The 19,744-nt window shown below is 35.6% G+C and overlaps 1 protein-coding gene across 2 annotated transcripts in view; it reads right to left on the minus strand.

Moving 5' to 3' along the window:
- The window catches only part of LOC108709590 (CUB and sushi domain-containing protein 2), a 599,445-nt gene that overhangs the window by 218,852 nt on the left and 360,849 nt on the right, over positions 1-19,744 (minus strand). For both annotated transcript variants that reach the window (XM_018249580.2, XM_041584029.1), the window contains exons 6-7: positions 13,243-13,355; positions 2,984-3,061 (exon numbers count right to left, since the gene is read on the minus strand). In XM_018249580.2, coding sequence (XP_018105069.2) covers positions 2,984-3,061; positions 13,243-13,355 — 191 coding nt within the window. The remainder of the gene's footprint in view (positions 1-2,983; positions 3,062-13,242; positions 13,356-19,744) is intronic.

The raw sequence follows: 19,744 nt of genomic DNA on the forward strand, positions 1-19,744 counted from the left end.
TTTCATGAATAAAAACAAGTTCTCAGCATTTGAATTCTAACATATAACGCTTGGATAGGTGGCAAAATGATCAACATAGGAGATGGATTTTCAGTGTCAGGCATCCAGAAATTTCTAGGTTGACTTTTGACATGATCAGCTTCAGAAATGGCAAAAATGGTTATTATTCAAACCATGATTTAAGGCTTTTGGTCAGATTGACAGAACAGACATATTTACTGAAAGTGAAAATACCAACTAAAAATGAGATTGTCCCTGTGACCTGAGTAAATAAAGAGGTAGAAGTAGAAGCCATAGGGAAAATGAGAAAATGGAACAATCCATAGTAATTGCACAGTACCGAGTTACAACAATGCTAACTTGACCATAATTACAGAAAACACAAAGCAAATGGTTTGAGAGTTCAGCTTAATTCATATCTATTGCCCTCACATCAAATAACTATTGCCCTTTAGATAGTCACACAGTTCCTAAAGCATTTCATATACAATATTATCACTTTAGTCAAAAGTCCAGATTCTACAAATGGCACTGAGGTACCAGTGAGACAATGGTTGGTATAGTTGACTGCAGCCATTCAGGGCCAGAGCTGGGTAGCCTTGTGGCTTTCCACCTGCTGAACTACAGTTCGAACTAGCAGCTTTGGGGTCAGAGATTGGCCACGTATATTTAATCCTTCCGAAATCAAATACTGTACTTTTCATACAGTGTGCTTGTTAATTAAATTAAAATGTTAGAGAGGGGTTGGGTGTATATTGAAATACAGATACCAACTTCTCACTTAAAACATAAGGTTAGCTCTTGATTTGCACATAATTGTATCTGTGTAGTTGGATTTCTATACTGGCGGAAATTAAGATTAATTTGAAACTGATTTCTACAAGAGCCTCTTACTTCCTTGATTATACAAAACTAACATTAGCCTGACAGGGATGCATAATATTCTTGCCTTCATTATGGCAGGGCCTAATAAACACTTTTAGAACAATAAATGCTGTTTTTGTATCATATGCTTTGGGATTTTGTGGTTGCAGGAGAAATTGAATAAGGGGGGGTACAATGTGTGAATGTACCAAACTGGTAGCATAGTTTGGCTGTCCACAATAGTTAGGTGTCCCGATGTAGGCATATCTAAATGAGACGGAAATAAAAGAAACTGAGCATGTTCAAAATTGAAAACACACTGTAGGCTTGGAGAGAGAACGGAAGTGAGCAAATATTATTCTGTATGCCAGTTTTTGGGAGTTGTAGATTTTACTGGCCCAATATCTAACCATAATTGTAGAAAATCAACTCCAAGTTCAACATTGTTCAATAGAAAAACCTCCAATCCTTTCCTTGCCAGGCGTTTTTTACTAGGCAATGCATTTTCACAGTAGCAAATCCCTAAAAGAGGAAACACAGATTCTGCATTGTTGGCAGATGTTACCTTCCTTGCCAATGGCTTCAAATCTATGTCATTGGCAAGAAAAAAAGTAGCTAGGACCCACACACCATTCTACAGATGCACTAAATCCATAATTTTTGTATTTGGCCAAATGCACAACAGAAGATTTACCTGAATACTGAAACAAATCTTAAAAACTTGTATCACTCTCATATATATAATGCTCTAAAATCACATGACATTAACAGTCAGCAGTAAGGATTCTTTTGATCTGATTTCTGCTGTAATCAATGGGACTTGGCTTAATCTCAAACAGTAGCTTGAATTTGATTTATATCCTTGCATAATTTGTTTGAAATATTTTAAAAGACTTATCACTAAAAGTTTAAACCTCTGGATCTAAGTGGCTGCACTGGCCACTTCTTAGGATAATTTATTGTATTTTTAATATTATACTTATATGAAAAAGTACTGAACTTTTTTTTTGGTATATTAAGCATGTCATGATTTCAAAGTCTTAAGGTGAGGTGGAAGGCTAATTTAATTTCTTTACACATTTCTTTTTCTGGAGATATCAGAAGGTATAGCCAGCCAACAATATATAAAATGAAAATGGAATTAGGACTCTGGGAAAGAAATCGATTTTCAAATATTTTCACGAACTCACCTTAAAGCTCCACAGCACCAATGAAAGTAAACAGCTAAGTCCTATGCAGCTGACCTTTTCTAGTTTTAATGAAAGCATAAAACACATTGTCCTTTCTATGTATATATCAATATTTATACGGTGCCCAACAACCTGGTATGTGTTCCACGGGACAGAAAGTAATCAGATTCAAGATACCAGGTGCAGATTAACAACCTCAAAGCTTGTGTAAACACCAAGACACAAAGCAGGCATGCATGCATCTGAAACAGATATTAACTATAAACATGCTTGTCCTACATTCATCGTCCTCACACCTTTTTTTCATTTTCCTATTTTACATTCAGCATCAGAGTTCATTCTCACAGGCACTTGATACCCACATTTGTTTCATAATGAAAGTACATAATGGCATTTCAGTAATTATTAAGCAACGGCCTGGTGGGTATTTTTGTTGAAACAAATAAAGGAAGAAGTGTAAATTTGCTAACAAAATTAAAAATATGTGGCAACAGAACATGGAAATTAATCAGAACTATTTGTTAATGCTAAAATCCTAGTGAAAGCTGAAACTTTTATTTTTTCCCATAATAAAAGGCAGTTTCACTAGAAATTCGATTCTATGTCCTCTAGAAAACTCAAGGAGCAACTTCATAACCTGCAAATTATTTTAAGTGCACGAAGGCTAATTCCTATGAATGTGAAAATCATGTTTAATGGTTAAGATATATTCTAAGTCTTAAATCACATTCTCTTGTGTAAAGTTTAGTTGTCAATCAAGGTCTATACAACTGTTTTTTTCATAGAGGTGAAAACAAGGCATTGCTAAAGCATCCCCCACTTCTCCCTTCGTATATCCAATGTATTTTAGTATACATTAAACCAGCATTCAGTTGGGTGTATGATTGAGTGATGGCAATGCATGAAGTCAATTCGCACCAAACACTTACACACTGATGTCTTCTGGTTGCTGTCCTTGTTGGGTAGAAGCTTCACTCCTCTGGACTTCATCTCCATTTGCTTTTTCACTAAAATAATTTTGACAAGAGACATTAAGCCAACCGTCAAATGTAAAAGTCAACAGTAAGATGTAATGTAAACTTTTTCTTGTCCAGTAACCAATGCAGTGGAGAACCTGGCATGTCAAGCTTACTGTTTGTTGTTATGTTTAATATTTAAATTTATATTTAAATAATATTTAAAATTATTTTGCTGTAGGACATAAAAGACATAGTCATTTGTTGTTAGTTTATGACTTTGAAGGGATGTGCACCCAAGGAATGAAAGTGAGATTATAAAAATAAAATATTATTGTAAGCTAAATTTTTTAAAGGTTTTTATTTGTATAATAAACTACTATTGTAAGACGCTCTATCCCTTTGCTGTTGATTCCACTTCTTGTTCTGATCCATGCATTTTAATGTATTGTATAAGCAGTGTGCAATGTCTTGCATGTTCTTTGACATACCTGAGAAGAAGGAGAATCAAAAATAAGAGGCAGACATTGGCCCATTTACTAAGGGTCGAAGTGAATTCGAAGTGAATTTTCGAATTCAAAAACTTTGAATTTTGAAGTAATTTTTGAGGCCAAATTTAGATTCAAATTGAAAAAACTTTGAATATTCGACCATTCGAAAATCGAAGTACTGTCTCTTTAAATAACTTCGACTTCGACACTTCGCCACCTTAAACCTGCCGAATTGCTATGTTAGCCTATGGGGGCCTCCTAGAACCTATAGGCAGTATTTGGCTAAGTTTTTAGAAGTCAAAGGTTTTTTTTTTCGAAAATCGTTCGATCGACTGATTAAATCGTTCAAATCGAACGTTCGATCGCACGATTTGAATTTGATCGAAAACAGCTAAATTTACTCCAAAAAAAAAACTTTGACTATCGAATTTCTACAATTCGATGGTCGAATTTCGAAGTTTTACCACTTCGAAATTTGACCCATAGTAAATTTGCCCCTGTGAGTCTTGGCTAGAGGAGAGCTAGCTTCTCCTACATACTTTTATCTATAGGAAATACATTTCCAAATAATTTTTAAATGATAGTTAATGTTTTACTAACGTATACTGGAACATCACATCTTAACATATTATTAGCATACAGTAGCATAGAGAACATGTTGCTCTGCATGCAATACAATTGTGGAAGCGCATTCCACTTCAGCCAGGTAAAGTGTAGGTGCCAATGGTAATGAAGACATTACATAATAATAATATAACATTACATAAATGATACAAAGGTATCTGAAATAATATATCTAAACAGAAATAAGTACTAATTAAAGGTGTGAAATTCTGAACTTTTAATCATTGGGTAGGGTAATTAATTCCCTTTTAAAGCATCCTGTATTTGTTGTAAAAAATCTTGTGTATACAAGTGTTTAGACACAACATTATATTACATAAGAAGAAAGAAAGGCATTTATGTCTTCAAGACTTGCTGTGTGCACCAGTACATTTTTTACCATTGCCCATAGTTAGGGTAGATAACTTGCATTTCTCTAAACTATCATCAATATTTGTTTTATAGAACAAATCAATTGTTTGTCAGAATGAATAATTTTTTAATCCAACATTTCAATATATACTAAAGTTACCTATGACTTGAATTAGTTTTGTCACATCAGTGCTGTAAATTCCTATCTAGCGAAATAATAACCTGGGCTCTCAGATATCTTCTACTGCAGAAAAATACAAATAACGACTTCCCCAACTACTTGCATACATTTCTGTATATATATATATATATATATATATATATATATATATATATATATATATATATATATATATATATATATATATATATAGTGTATTTAAACATGCCCTGTTACTCTAATTAAATATCTGTATTAAAAATGCCTACAACTTAGTTAGCTGCCCTAAAAAACACAATATCTATGTTTACCTTGTCATTATTCTCTTGACATATATATAGGGCTGCCACCAAAACCCAAACAATGGGAGCAGGGCAGATAGCATTGGGGGTGGAACAGTGAACTTGGGGTGGGCATGATGCCATCAGAGGCAGGCACAATGATGTTGTGGAGCTATGATGCTGGGTCTGAGTTATTACATCACTTTTATGCAAATGATGGAATTCTGTCCAGTTTTCACAATGTTTTAAATGGGACAGAAAGTTTTGAACCAGCCCTTCGACAAACTGAGATGTCCAGTTGAAACCCATGTGGCTGGAAACCCTACCTCTATCTATTCTGCCCGATGATTAAGACCAATCCTTTAACTACAGGTATGGGATCTATTATACAGAAATCAGTTATCCCGAAAGCTCTGAAATACAGCAATGCTCATTTAAAAAAAATATTTCTTATTTTTGATTGATTTCCTTTTTTCTGTTTCTTTAATAACAAGAGATTAACTGCATTTCATAATAACTAAGCCATGTCAAGGTGAGGTATTTAATTAGTATAAATTTGGCCAGATTCATGTTCGGGAGAAAGTGGAGACCCAAACAGGCCTTAGAAAAACTGAACTGTTTGGGTCAAAACTGAACAGATGGCAACCCTACATATATATCTTAGCAGCCTTCTGGTCATGTAGGGGTCAGCCAAGAGCTGGCTGCGCCCTTTTTAAACCCTTGTTCCACCACATTTCCTGTCATTAGCATTAACTTGTTGTAGTTTGAGAGGTGTGGCTTGGCCTTAGCTCTTGCCTTAGTCCTGGTCTTGCCTGAGTCGTGCCTGCTGTTTTCACCACCCTCTATAAATTCCTACTTGATGATAATGAAATACTTTTTTCCATAGTCAGGCTATCAGAAACAGTGGAACTTTAAGAAAAGTTTAGTAAGCCAAAAGTATATTCCGCTGTACAAACTTTATAGTGATATATATCAAAGTTTTAATTTATGAAACAGTTTTTGTACATTCATTCTATAACTAGAGAGTCCCTGTGGAATATGCTCTTTAAGCGGAGAAAAAAATATTTTTCACTGGCAGTAAACTAACCTGCATTATTATTTTTATTAGGTGAATAGCTCTTCAACCATCAAAACTGATTGTACATGTGTTCCACTGACACTGAAAGGAAAATTGGGGTAAAATAGTCTGCTTAATTTGAGAGCATCTGCATATTAAAGCGTGAATGTCATCTGCTTATTCTGGGAGCATTAAACCACTTTTCAAAGAAAGAGCAGCACTGCATATTAGGGTTTAAAGAAGCAGATATCCATTGTACTTGAGAGGAATAAGTTGCAGTATTTAAAATTAATGTTTAGGTGATCATTATTTTCCTGTTATATCAAATATTACTTCTTCTGACTTCATTGTCTTCTCTTCAAATAATATGAATGCATTTAAGAAAACCTTAGTAGATGGAAAGTGAACGATAGTTAAAACCAACAGGTAAAGTATAACCCTTTCCTGTGCAAGCTGGTGCAGATAAATTGAATGTTTAAATGTGTATTTTGCAGTGAAACTACAGTACAGGTTATGACCCTACATAATCATCTCTTTATCCTCTTAAAGTATTGCAGTTTTGTAATAAAAATGCTTCACTAGCAAGAGACATACACAAACATTTGGTTGAGCTATCTTTAAGAAGTTAAATTACATGGGTGTACAGCAAAGTCTATTTAGGGTAACCTCAAACCTTGGGCAATATATATTAGCATTGTGCATCAGGAATTGAATCTATAGATTCATTAAACTACAGTAGACTTGGTCCAACTTCTTGAAGCTTATTTCTTCTAAAGTTTCAGTTCAACACGTTGTCTGAACAAGAAAATGTTGTTTTAAGGAGTACATAGAAGAAACTTTTTTCTTGTTCCCAGTCCATATTTCTACTTAAAGGAAAAGTATACTCTTTAAACAATGTTATCCAGAATGCTTTGGATCTGGGGCTTTCTGGATAATGGATCTTTCTGTAATCTGGATCTTTATACCTTAAGTCTACTATGAAATCATGCAAACAGTAAATAAACCCAATAGGCTGGATTCTGTTGACTAAGTGTTAATTTTGGGGGTATAGTTTTCTTTTAAAAACACTACTTAAAACACTGCCCATTGTTCTCCACATTTTGAAAAAGCCCCATGCACAGTTATTTCTCAGACTTTTTGGGAAAGAAATTGGAAACATGCTATATGGGTGTCACAACAAATTTAAAAAGAAACATGTCCTCAAAGATAGCTGACAATGTACAGCTAATGATAGAAGGAGTCTGGTTGTAAATACTGTATGCACCAAGTATGCACCAAGTACTATGTTGCCAAATCTTCATTTTGAGATGTGCATGCTTTCCCCCTTTGGCATTGCTTACTATTTGTCATTGACCTTAGTCAAGATCTAAATATATGCTAAATGTTTTTTCTAGTTATGAAACATGTCACCCTGAGGCTGAATTTAGGAATTTACAGAACTGGTATTCATATTTTCTGAGTTTATCCCTGAGTTCATAGAGGGTATGTTTTTCCCCAGGGTAAACAAGGAGACTAGGGGCATACTTTTAAAGAAAAGTGTAAATGTGCATTGTTTTGAATGCTTTGAGTTTGTATTTGCTTTCACATTATGTTCTGCATTGTAAGAAAGAGTGTACTCTCTAATTTATAGTATATAGAATCATGATTCAGAAGGGAGTGTCAGGAGCGACAAGGCTGGAGAGCCTATGACTGTCAAAGTACAGAACACAGCCTGCATAGACTATTATTACAGATGCAAGTTCACTGTGCATAGGCTTTAAGGGACACAACACTGTGAGTATCTCAATCCTAGTAATTCTTTGGTGATAAGCGTTTCCTCTGTACAAACACTTGGAATTAGCTCATGGGTTACAGGCCTGATTTCTTATTCATGACACTCAAGATTCCTGATAAGGAAACTAAATTAATTTGTTCATTCCTACTTTGGAGAACTCAATAAGGGATCTAATTACGAGTTGGGAGAAATGGCAGTGTAGTAGGCCCTAGGGGTCAGTCTTCTCCACATCAGCTGAGGTAATTTGGGTTTGTATGGACAATTTAGACCCTAATAATTTGCATGACAATTTTATGGCACAGGTTTTTGAGGAACCTACCAAAATGCTATTCTAGATCTAGTGATCTCAAATGACCCAGAACTTATAGCAAATATGCAAGTCATTGAACCCCTGGGTAATAGTGACCATAATGTTATATAATTTAATGTCTGGTGCAAAAAAGAAATATATACTGGGGCAACAAAAACCATGAATTTGGGAAAAGCTAATGTTAGTGCCTTAAGGGCTGCCCTACAGAGCATTGATTGGGGCATTAAGTTTTCAGCAAAAAACACAGAACAGAAATGGTTGTTTGGTCATTTAAATGCTATTAAATCATTACTGTTCTCAATTTATTCCCTTAAGGAGTAAATGTAGAAGCTCTAAGAATCATCCTATGTGGCTTAATACAGAAGTAAAGAAGTTAATAGGAAAGAAGAAGAAGAGAAATGCATTTAAAAACTACAAATCTGTTGGGACAGAAGCGGTATATAATGAATATAAACGCTGTAATAAATGTTGTAAATCAGCAATCCGGAAGGCAAAGAAAGGAAATGAAGAGTTAATTGCGGTGGAGGTGAAAACTAACCCTAACAAGTTTTTTAAATATATTAATAGTAAAAAGATGCAGGTTGAGAGTGTTGCTCCATTAAATAATGGTACCAGAGTGGTTGTAACAGATACAGAAAAGGCAAATGTGCTAAATCAGTTATTTTCTTCAGTGTATACAATAGAGGAGTCTGAGTTCCCAAGCTCACTTCATAGCTGCACTAATGGCTCAGCTCAATCTAGTTCAGTTTTAGACCAGCCCCTATTTCTGATTTTCTCAGATTCACTTTCATCTGGTATGGTGCCTATGGATTGGAGAAAAGCTTATGTTATTCCAATATTTAAAAAGGGATTACGATCTCAGCCTGGCAATTATAACCCAGTAAATTTGACATCTGTGGTAGGCAAATTATTTGAAGGTTTGTTAAGGTATCACATTCAAAATTTTGTCCTAGTGAATGGCATTATGAGCAGCAATCAGCATGGCTTTATGAAGGATAGGTCATGTCAGACAAATTTGATTTGACTTGTTCATTATTGACTTAGGGGAGGGTGTTGTAAGTAATGTATCCGTGTTTGCAGATGACACAAAACTATCCAGCCCAATTAATTCCATCCAGGATGTGGCATCCTTGCAACACGATCTTGACATACTGGCAATCTGGGCAGCTAAGTGGCAAATGAAATTCAATGTTGATAAATGTAAAGTCATGCACCTGGGATGTAAAAATATCCATGCCACTTATACCCTTAATGGGACTGCACTAGGCAAATCCATTATGGAAAAGGACCTTGGAGTCCTTGTAGATGATAAACTTGGCTGTATCAAGCAAAGCCAGTCATCAGCATCAAGGGCAAATAAGGTCTTGAGCTGTATTAAAAGGGGCATAGAGTCACGGGAGGAGGGGGTCATTCTTCCACTGTATAGAGCACTTGTAAGGCCCCATCTAGAATATGCCATACAGTTTTGGTCTCCATCACTCAAACAGGACCTTATTGTATTAGAGAGGGTACAGAGAAGGGCAACTAAGCTGGTAAAAGGTATGGAAAATCTTAGCTATGAGGAAAGACTGGCCAAATTGGGGATGTTCACGCTGGAAAAGAGGTGCTTAAGGGGACATATGATAACTATGTATAAATATATAAGGGGATAATATAATAATCTCTCTAATGCTTTATTTACCAGTAGGTCTTTCCAGCTGACACAAGGTCACCCATTCCGATTAGAAGAAAAGAGGTTCCGTCTAAATATTCAGAAGGGTTTTTTTTACAGTGAGAGCTGTGAAGATGTGGAATTCTATCCCTGAATCAGTTGTACAGGCTGATACATTAGATAGCTTTAAGAAGGGGTTGGATTGCTTTTTAGCAAGTGAGGGAATACAGGGTTATGGGAGATAGCTCATTGTACAAGTTGATCCAGGGACTAGTCCAATTACCATTTTGGAGTCAGGAAGAAATTTTTTACCCCTCTGAGGCAAATTGGAGAGGCTTCAGATGGTTTTTTTTTGCCTTCCTCTGGATCAACTAACAGTTTAAAAAAAAACCTAAAAGGTTGAACTTGATGGACGTGTGTCTTTTTTCAACCTTACTTACTATGCTATACTAGGCATTATAAGCAGGACTAAAAACATACAAGTCTACTGCAGATAAACATGGGTCACATTTCTCCTTTCATAAGTTCTCACTATCCCACAAAACCTTGTTCTAGTATAAATTGTTGTTTAACTACACATTAAAGCTTATTAATTTATATTTCTACACGCATTAATAACCCTAAATTATAGCATAGCTATAAGCATGGTATTATCCTGCATAAGTGATATGCTTGTTCTTTTAATGAAAATATGCTCATATGGATTAATCATGCTCAACTATGAATTTAGTGCTCAAAGTTCCCTGATGCTGGGGGGATACTTCTAATTCTTTCAAAGTTAACTGTATATTGCCACACTACTCATTGGCACCAGGACTTGAGCTACATACTGTATATGATAGCTTCAGTTACTTAACTTTATTCTGTGTGTCAAATTAGTGTCATACAAGCTAGAGTTTAAGTAACTCTGCATTGCTTACTGTACCCTCCTGGCAGGGCAGGTATTGGGGTAGACCAGGTTTGCCAGGTTACCCAAACCACGGGGATCCAATAAATATATAAATGGCAGATTATAATCTGCACTACATTCAGTACATAAATAATATCCTGTCTAGGGTGCTTCAGCATGTTTCAACTGCAATGCACAATATCTCTAATGCAATGAGAATGAAATGGTTAGGAATTGTCAGCAATTTGATGGTTGTGCCTGATCTATTTGTAAAATGTTTTGATTGGGGCCCCAAACTCTCTTGATTGCCAAGGCCTCTTTTTACTGTCCTGTCTTTTTCTTATAAATGAAGCTGATGTTTAAGAAATAAATTTGCTATTCTGTACAGGTATTTATTACATTAAGAGCTAGTTATTTCAGTACACCTTTCTTCCACAGTGGCATTGATTATTAGATTTGCATACTAGGCATACTATTGTGGTGAGACAAGGTTTGTAGCATTTAACTCCACAAATAAATGAGAATGAGAATAAAAGAAAAGTAAGAGGCTCAAAAATGACTGCACAAATGTGTAACTGACAAAGAAGCCTGCAGTGCAATAGGAAAATGGAAAATCAGCTATTGAAGAGTGCACATTTATATATAATTTCAGTTCGTCAAGGGAGATTATTTTGCCAGTACACTGTTTATTCTGCAATGCTACAAACTGTTATTTTAAATGGGAAAATATTTTGGCTAGGGAAGAGTGAACTTTTTTGGCTGATTTTTTTCACGAATTTGTGCTAGAATTTCTCCATGTGTTCTGTCTCACCAGAAATGAAAAAACAGCCTGCATTAAAACTGACTCATCCCTGCATCAAGATTCGCTTGCTGCCACATCCCAGTCTCAAGTTTTACTTGCCTGACATCTTTGCATGGAGACTGACTCACCTAACATGCCTACATCAAGATCAGCACATCCAACATGTGCATTTCATTGATGTCAGCCAATTGTTAATGGGAGAGAGCACGAGACCGTGCTAAACCACAAAAAAAACCACAAAATTCACAATATAATTTCGGTGTCCGACTGAAAAATGTTGCAGTTTACCATTTTTTCAGCAAAGTGAAATTATCATTTTTAATACTGTACATCACTACTTTTGGCTTTTTAGTATTTATTAATTACCCAGGGCCAGTGTCACAGCTATAGTGGCATTCAATGTATGCAGGATTATTTTGAATCCAAAAATAGATGGATTTTAAAAAAAATTATGGTTATCAATTTATTTATTTGTGTTTAGATCTCCTTTAATATTGATTCCTTCAGCTGGAAAACAGACAAGCACCATGTTTTTTTGTCTTCTTCTATGGAAAAAAATGCTCACAGTATATGCACAAGAAGTATTTTTATTATAATTATTTTGGTTAAAATATATGTTTAATATCATATATATATATATATATATATATATACATATATATATATATATATATATATACATATATATATATATATATATATATATATATATATATATATATATATATATATATATATATATATATATATAGCTTTTTTCTTCTTGTTCAGTAATGTAAATGGCAATGATTAATCAGAGGTAATTTATTTTGTGGGAGTACAACTGTTATTTTAAAATAGGCTGTATGTTTATTTAATCAGGGAAAATTATAGCACCCATTGTTATCAGTGAATGGAAAAGTCTGCTATAGTGATGAAGAATGATCCAAGGGCAATGTTATCAAGGTTGGTGGAGAATATAACAAAATATTGGGGGGATGGGGGAATGTTCCCTATAACCTTTGCGGCAGAGTGAGGCATTCTGTGGGCAAGATAAGCAATATTTCTGCCAGCAGCTCTAAAGTTAATGTTGTCAGACAACAAGCATGTGCATCGGCATCCAATTAAAAAGCTTGCCTCCAACTCACTGGGCTGCCTATTAGAGGTGATGGAAGCTCCTCAGTGAAACTACTCAGTTTAAAAAAGCCACACTTTACTAAACTGGTGAATTCCTTCTTTATGTTATTGAATGCCAGGATCAGAATAGCTTACCAAAAAAAGGAAACTCTTATGTTTAGTTAGCATCCAAACAGGAGCAGGATTTTATTGTGTGGTTTTGCATAAGCCTTAAAAGGGTTACCTGCTGTTTGATACACAATCTGCAGTTAAAGCAAAGTTGAACATTCTGTTGCAAGACCCATTGTCCGGCTCCTTCATTGCCAATTTGCCATATGGTTCCCCGTAAATCTTAAGCTACAAAGTGATCAATAATATTGCCTGGTCTGCATGCTTCACTATTTTTAGCCTTTTTTTTAGGTTTTCATCAAGCTAAATATATTTTGTTTCTTTTAGATATGTTTTATATATACTGTTTATATAAAATACTGTTGCTGCAGTTTTTGCAGATGCATGCATTCCTCTGTCTCTAAAGGTAGCAGAGCTTACGGTTTCATACTGTGGATCCAAATACACAAGGGAGCAAGAAACAACAAAATGACCCCAGCTGACATATAAACACCCTGAATTCCTTGCATTAGCGACTATTAGGATTTAGTTGAATAAATCAACTGCAATTTCTGTAAAATCTTGTAAAGATATCATGCTATCCAGCCTCCACTAACCATGTACGTTTATCTGACTTACCTTGGTACTGAGCACTAAAGCCTTTTTGTCTGTGATTGCCATCAGATGTAAAATGCAGCCTCAACCAATGTTTGCTGCTGATGACTGGAGGTGGTAAATTTGATCCAGTAAACCTGAAAAACAATGACATAGGATATTCAGATATAGAGAGAAATATTCAGTGTCATGAAATTATAATGTGTGCTACAAGTGAAAATAGGGAAATGTTATATCTTTATATTTGCTTTTATATAATTTTAGTGACCTATTTATTAATGGGTGAAAAGAGAGTGAATTCTATTTTCAGCCTTTGCTAAATATTCCAAAATGACTATACAATTAAATAAAGAGCTGGGGACTTCATCTCTGTTGAATTTATTTCACCAATTGATAAACATGCCCATGTAACTAAGAAAAGTTGAATATCAACTCATTCATTTGAGGGATGTGCCCCACATAGGAGGCAGGGCCTTACAGTCTTGATGATGATTATTATTATGGACCTAGTGAAATAAAAAATACTGTCCATACATATACTTATGTATGCCATCACAGAGTCATGCAGTGGACCCTAAGATGTCTAGATTTACACATTTTTACACAGTTTATCTTTGTCATTGGATATGCTAGTCTTGATGATAGGCTTTGTTTTTCTGCCCCAGTGTTAATCGGATCCTTCAAACTTAATTTTCTGGAAAGTGGATTCTGTAATGATATAAACTCAAGGGTGCCCTGGGAGGCCGTAAGGAAGTGAAGGAGATGGAGCCATGACAGGGGTTAGGAAGGGAGTCAGAAGATGGTAATTGGCAAGGGGTTGTGAAAAATGTAGTGTAGGATGTGATTGGTTGGAGGCAGTAAGGAGAGGTGAATGAAAGGGATAAAAACAGGAGGAGTCAGTTGCCATTTTACCTTTCCTGCCCTCCTGTAATAATATTGACTGACAAAATTTTCAATAAAAACAAAATCCCTTAGTGGGGGTGATGGTAGAAAGGAGGGTAATAAATAAATAGTCACAGGTAATGGCAGAAGTAGTTTAGGTCTGGGGCTAGGGTTACGGATATCAGCTGTTAAAAGTGGAGGGGTTAAAGGAAAGGGGGGTAGTCTAAGGGGCATAATAATTAAAAAAAAATGGTGGGATAATACACTGCAGCCTTTTCAACCCATAAAGATGTGTTGGCTGGTGTGTTTAAATACATAGGGTGGTGATGTTGGGAGGAAGGGTCTGAAACTTAACGCTGCCCATGTCATGCACTCATTCACCAAGTAGCATATATTTGGGAAATCACTGGTTTAGGTTGTGGTACATTATGAATTCATGAATGAAGAAAGTCTATTTTATTATGAATGCTATTTGAGATCCATTAAACAAACATATTCCATTTGAAAATGTTGGTAAATCTGTGTGGCAGATGACTGTTTTGCCCCCACCTCCACCCACCCAGTGAGCTAGTTGTGTGTCCAACTGCTGAAAAAGAGAATCCGTATTTTTACTGTCTAATTTAACCCTCCATGTGTGGAAAAAATGGCCACAGGCAGAGTTGAACGATCTGAGCTCTTCAAGTATACATTGTGTAGGGTCATATCTTATTCAATGTGAGTTTAGTGCAATGAAACTCAATAGAGTAACCATCATCTTATGAATGAAGTATTTTTGAGTGGATACAGTGATTCCTGATCTATTTCACTCAGTAGAAAGTCAGCCTAATTGGTTATTCAGTTATGTTTCAATAGCAAGAGAAACAGAGATTAAACAATTCTTTCTTGCCGAAGACAGACATATTTCATTAAAATGTCAGTTTGTATTCAGAAAACTCCAGTCTGTCCCACTTATGTTTAAAATTGAACCAATTCTCCATCTAGCCAGATGATATATGTTTAAGCTCTAATTGTGTAAGTGCTGGCAGCTTAATTGGTTGGGGACCCACAAACAGCATAAGATGACAAGTGATAAGATAAAAGACATATACTAAATATGCATTCAGTCAGTATACTGCTTTCTTCTGAAGAAATACATTTTCAAAAATACACAAAAGAAAAAGATTTACAAATAAATGGTTGCTAATTTACCTAATTCCAGGACCTCCTGGGTAGTGAAGGGCCCTGAAGTAGATCTGAAGTGTGTACCAGGCATAAAATTATGGTAAAATTATGTATCCATTTAAAGCAGGATTGTTGTGTGAATAAAAGATAAGTATACCCAAGCCGGTAATTTACAATTATAGTGGATGAAAGGATCTCGCCAGGTGAAAACTATTATGTGGCAAGTTCTTGTATGTCTGCAGAAATAAGTTGCTATGGATGGCTCTTACATCTCCACCTTAATCTATTTGTATTTCAATGCAGCAGTGTGAGTTATAGAAACACAAAAGACTAAAAGTAAGTTTAACTTTTAATTCTGCAGTGACCACATGGGATTCTCAGGAACAATTTTTGTCAAGAAAAGACTTTAACCAGGGGCGTAACTACAGAGGAAGCAGACCCTGCGGTTGCAGGGGGGGCAGGTATTTAGAGGGCCCAGAAAGGCCCTAATTAATAAGACATTTCTGTATATCTTGGTATATTTCGCTAAATCTTACCAATGTTTTAGGGCCCTAAATTGAATATGCTTTTGGGTCCAGTTACATCTAGTTACACCACTGACTAAGGGGCAGATTCATTAAGGGTCAAATTTCGAAGTTAAAAATACTTCGAAATTCGACCCTCGAATTGAAATCCTTCGACTTCGAATATCGAAGTCGAAGGATTTAGCGCTATACGTTCGTTCGATCGATCGAAGGATTTTTCGTTCGATCGAACGATTAAATCCTTCGAATCGAATGATTCGAAGGATTTGAATCCAACGATCGAAGGAAAATCCTTCGATCAAAAAAAGGTTAGCAAACCTATGGGGACCTTCCCCATAGGCTAACATTGACTTTGGTAGGTTTTACCTGCCGAAGTAGGGGGTCGAAGTTTTTTTTAAAGGGAAAGTACTTCGACTATCGAATGGTCGAATAGTCGAACGATTTTTCGTTCGATTTCGTTCGTATTCGAACGAATTTAACCAATTCGATGGTCGAAGTACCAAAAAAATACTTCGAAATTCGAATTTTTTTCATTCGAATCCTTCACTCGAGCTTAGTGAATCTGCCCCTTACTGTCACAAGTAGAAGAATTCTACAAATTAAGTGCTACTGGACATTGCATATCCCCTAGGTCGGCTACAGTTTTTCTGCTCCGCCCCGTGCGCAAATGTGCACAGTAAGTGCACACGCCCACTTGCACACTTCACGTCCCTATCTGCACTGAGGACTGCATGCACCTGTTAAGAAACTGTAGGCAATTTTCCACACGCAGTCCTTGGTGCATTGGTAGATGGTGCAGCTGGGGTGGCATGCCACCCTTGAACTCGTGCTGCCCTAGGCCCGGGCCTTTGCGGCCTTGCACAAATTTGGGCCTGGTTGTTAAAAGTGTTTGGCCTAATGTAAATTGGCAAGTATGTCAGAATATAGAGATGCCAAGAAAGTCATTAACCCACTGCATTGTCACCACTCACTGCATTTGACAGATGATATTCAATGATTAAGGAACGCCAGCAAAACTTATACTATTAAATAAAGATAAAAACACTACAGCAGTAGTACCCAACCAGTGAATCATGAGCAACCCCTTGGATGTTGCTCTCAGTGGCCTCAAAGCAGGTACTTTTTTTTTAAATTACTGGCTTACAAGCACGTTTTAGTTGCATAAAATTAAATGTACTGCCAAACAGAGCCTCCTTTAGACTTCCTGTCTACATAGGGGTTATGAAATAGCCAATCACAACATCCCCAGTACCTTTTTTTATGCTTGTTTTGCTCCCCAACTCTTTTTACATTTGAAAGTGGCTCAAGGGTAATAAAGGTTGGGGAACCCTGTGCTAAAGTAAACAGAGGACTATGTGCTCTTTCATTCTATTGGGTTCTTGGTAAACAGTAGTAACAAAAACCTCACACAATCATGAGAAAGCTTTGGTTGCAGAAATGATTCTAACATGTTTTTCCATTGATGTTTATATCATTCATTGCTCCATCTTACACTGTTGCTGTTCAATATTTCTAATGTTTTTATTGTCTATTGAGTAACTTGTGCATATACTTCTTCTCCTGTGAGCCCTGACTGCTGTTCTTGCTGCTGTCTTTGTACATTGCTCATTCCTACTTGAATTCCAAGGGAATTCTTTTGTAACAGAGTTTTCACCATTTTTAGTAATAGCAATCAACCAGAGCTTTGCTTTGAAATGAATGACATATAATTCAACTGATTGACTGCTATATATATACTGTAGGTTCTAGAAACTCTGTTGCTTTTTTTACATTGCCCTGTGCCTGTTGCTATAGCTGGTATACAACATACTTTTCTGGTACCTTCATTTACAGGAATGCAGTCCATGAAAGTATCTGCTTGTCTCACACTCTAATCACCTCTGTAGCCATGGTAACAGCCTTAACTTTGAAGATCTAAGCATTTTCCTATTTCTTATTCCCTGTTGTTAATTTTAATAACTTTTATTCTATTTTCTTAATTGCTCTCTTAAACTCCATATTTTCATAATTACATACAGGAGTCAGTGCTATTCTGGCAATGCAATGGGGGGTTGGATAATAAATGATGGGGAAGCAGTAGTGGGAGCACATGCCAGAATATTAAATCACACAGTATATACTTATACTTAAGGACAGATATAGAGATAAAGTAGGTAATGTATATTTATATTTTTATATCATTAAGCAATGTTTTAGCTCAGTAGGTGGAAGACAATGTTGAGATGTTCACACCTTCGAATCAGGTAGTTTTAAATTTGAGATATATACCTGTTTACATAACAAAAATATAGAAGAGATTTAGCAATATATGATTAATCGCATTTGGGATTTGACTTATATAACATATATGGGGTTTAATAGGGAAAAGAAAAAAGCAATTGATCACAATATAAAATGAAAAAGAGAGAGTGAAAGAGAGGAGCAGGACACTTTTTCCTATTAATATCTCAGACTGTGTTCAATACTAGTGCCTACGCTCAATAATGGGATCACATAAATTCAATGCCATGGATGATATAAGTGAATACAGGAATGGACAAGGGTCATCTGAATGTTAACATCTTCCATGATGGCATAGATTGTGATACAACCTTAAACTGGAAAATTTGGAAACTGTTATATTGGAAAGAGCTCCAAGCTCTAGCATCATTATTTCAATGTAAATAATTATAGTAATGGAAAAATATAATCATCAATTTCTTATAAATTTAATTTATATGGTGTACCATGAGTGTTGGATTGTTCAGAACATATGCCCCAGCAAAGCAAAGCTATTTGAAGATCATTACATTCTCAGTTAAATAATAAATACATTTTATTTATCCTTCAATACTGTATATGTTCGGTAAAATACTGAATTAAGTTAAGTCTATGGCTCCTTATTGCATACTTTTTACCTATGCTTCTACATTGCCATACTGTTAATCAGATAAACCATTTAAACTATAACCATAGCCTCCACTAATTATTATATAAATTGTGTTGTACTGTTATTATATAAATTAGTTTTTAAAGGCGATTTTTTAACTTGCCATATGTTTCTTGCTTTTAAATAATAGATACTAATATGGGTGATAAATATTTGTCCCCTATGAGCTTTCCAGGCAGTATCCCCAGAGCAGAGTTCCCCCACCTTTTGAACTCGTGAGCAACATTCAGAAGAAAAAGGAGTTGGGGAGCAACGCAAGCAAGAAAAATGTTCTGGGGATCACTGCCCTAGAGCAATAAATATTTTAAAATCACAGTGGTGGAAATAGTCTTAGCCCTTGATAAAAATTAGCGAGCATGGGGCATCAAAGTAATGAATGTGATTATATTATCTCAATTCCAGTTAAATGGAAACTAGCATGGAAAAGAAAAGCTTATTCTAATAATTAGTCACATTAGAGATACAAGAATATTTTGAACTATTGTGGAGCTGTTGAACACAAGCACTGTTACTGTGTTCTTAATTAAATTTATATCTATTAAATACAAATCTTCAAACATGGAACAAAAGGAAAAAGAGAATATTTTATATAAACACAGATGGGGATCAAGTGATGATCTTCTTCACATTGTAATGATTACATGTATTTGTTGTGAGAGATTACAGTAAATGATGAAATGCGGCAGATTATGTATAGAAAATGAGCTGTTATGCCTTTCATTTGATTCTTTTTGCCCTAGAGGCTCATTACTAAACTGATGAAGCAAAGTAACAAATAGCAAGTAACAACCAAACAGTGATTGGCTTCATCAGTGTAGTGCAGGCACAAAAATAAAAATATTGGTTTATAGTGATAAATGCTTAGGTGCAGCTTTTCACATGCTTTAATGAACAAGTATTCAAAGTTTAAGTATTTAACAGGATTTTCATCTTGGAGTAACAAAAGACTTTTAAGTCCCCTCCATTGTCCATAATGTTTTTTTGTCTAAACCATACTGATGCACTCATAGGTCAGAAGAAACACTCACTG

This window comes from Xenopus laevis, chromosome 2S, assembly GCF_017654675.1.
Source record: "Xenopus laevis strain J_2021 chromosome 2S, Xenopus_laevis_v10.1, whole genome shotgun sequence".
Lineage (NCBI taxonomy): Eukaryota > Metazoa > Chordata > Amphibia > Anura > Pipidae > Xenopus > Xenopus laevis.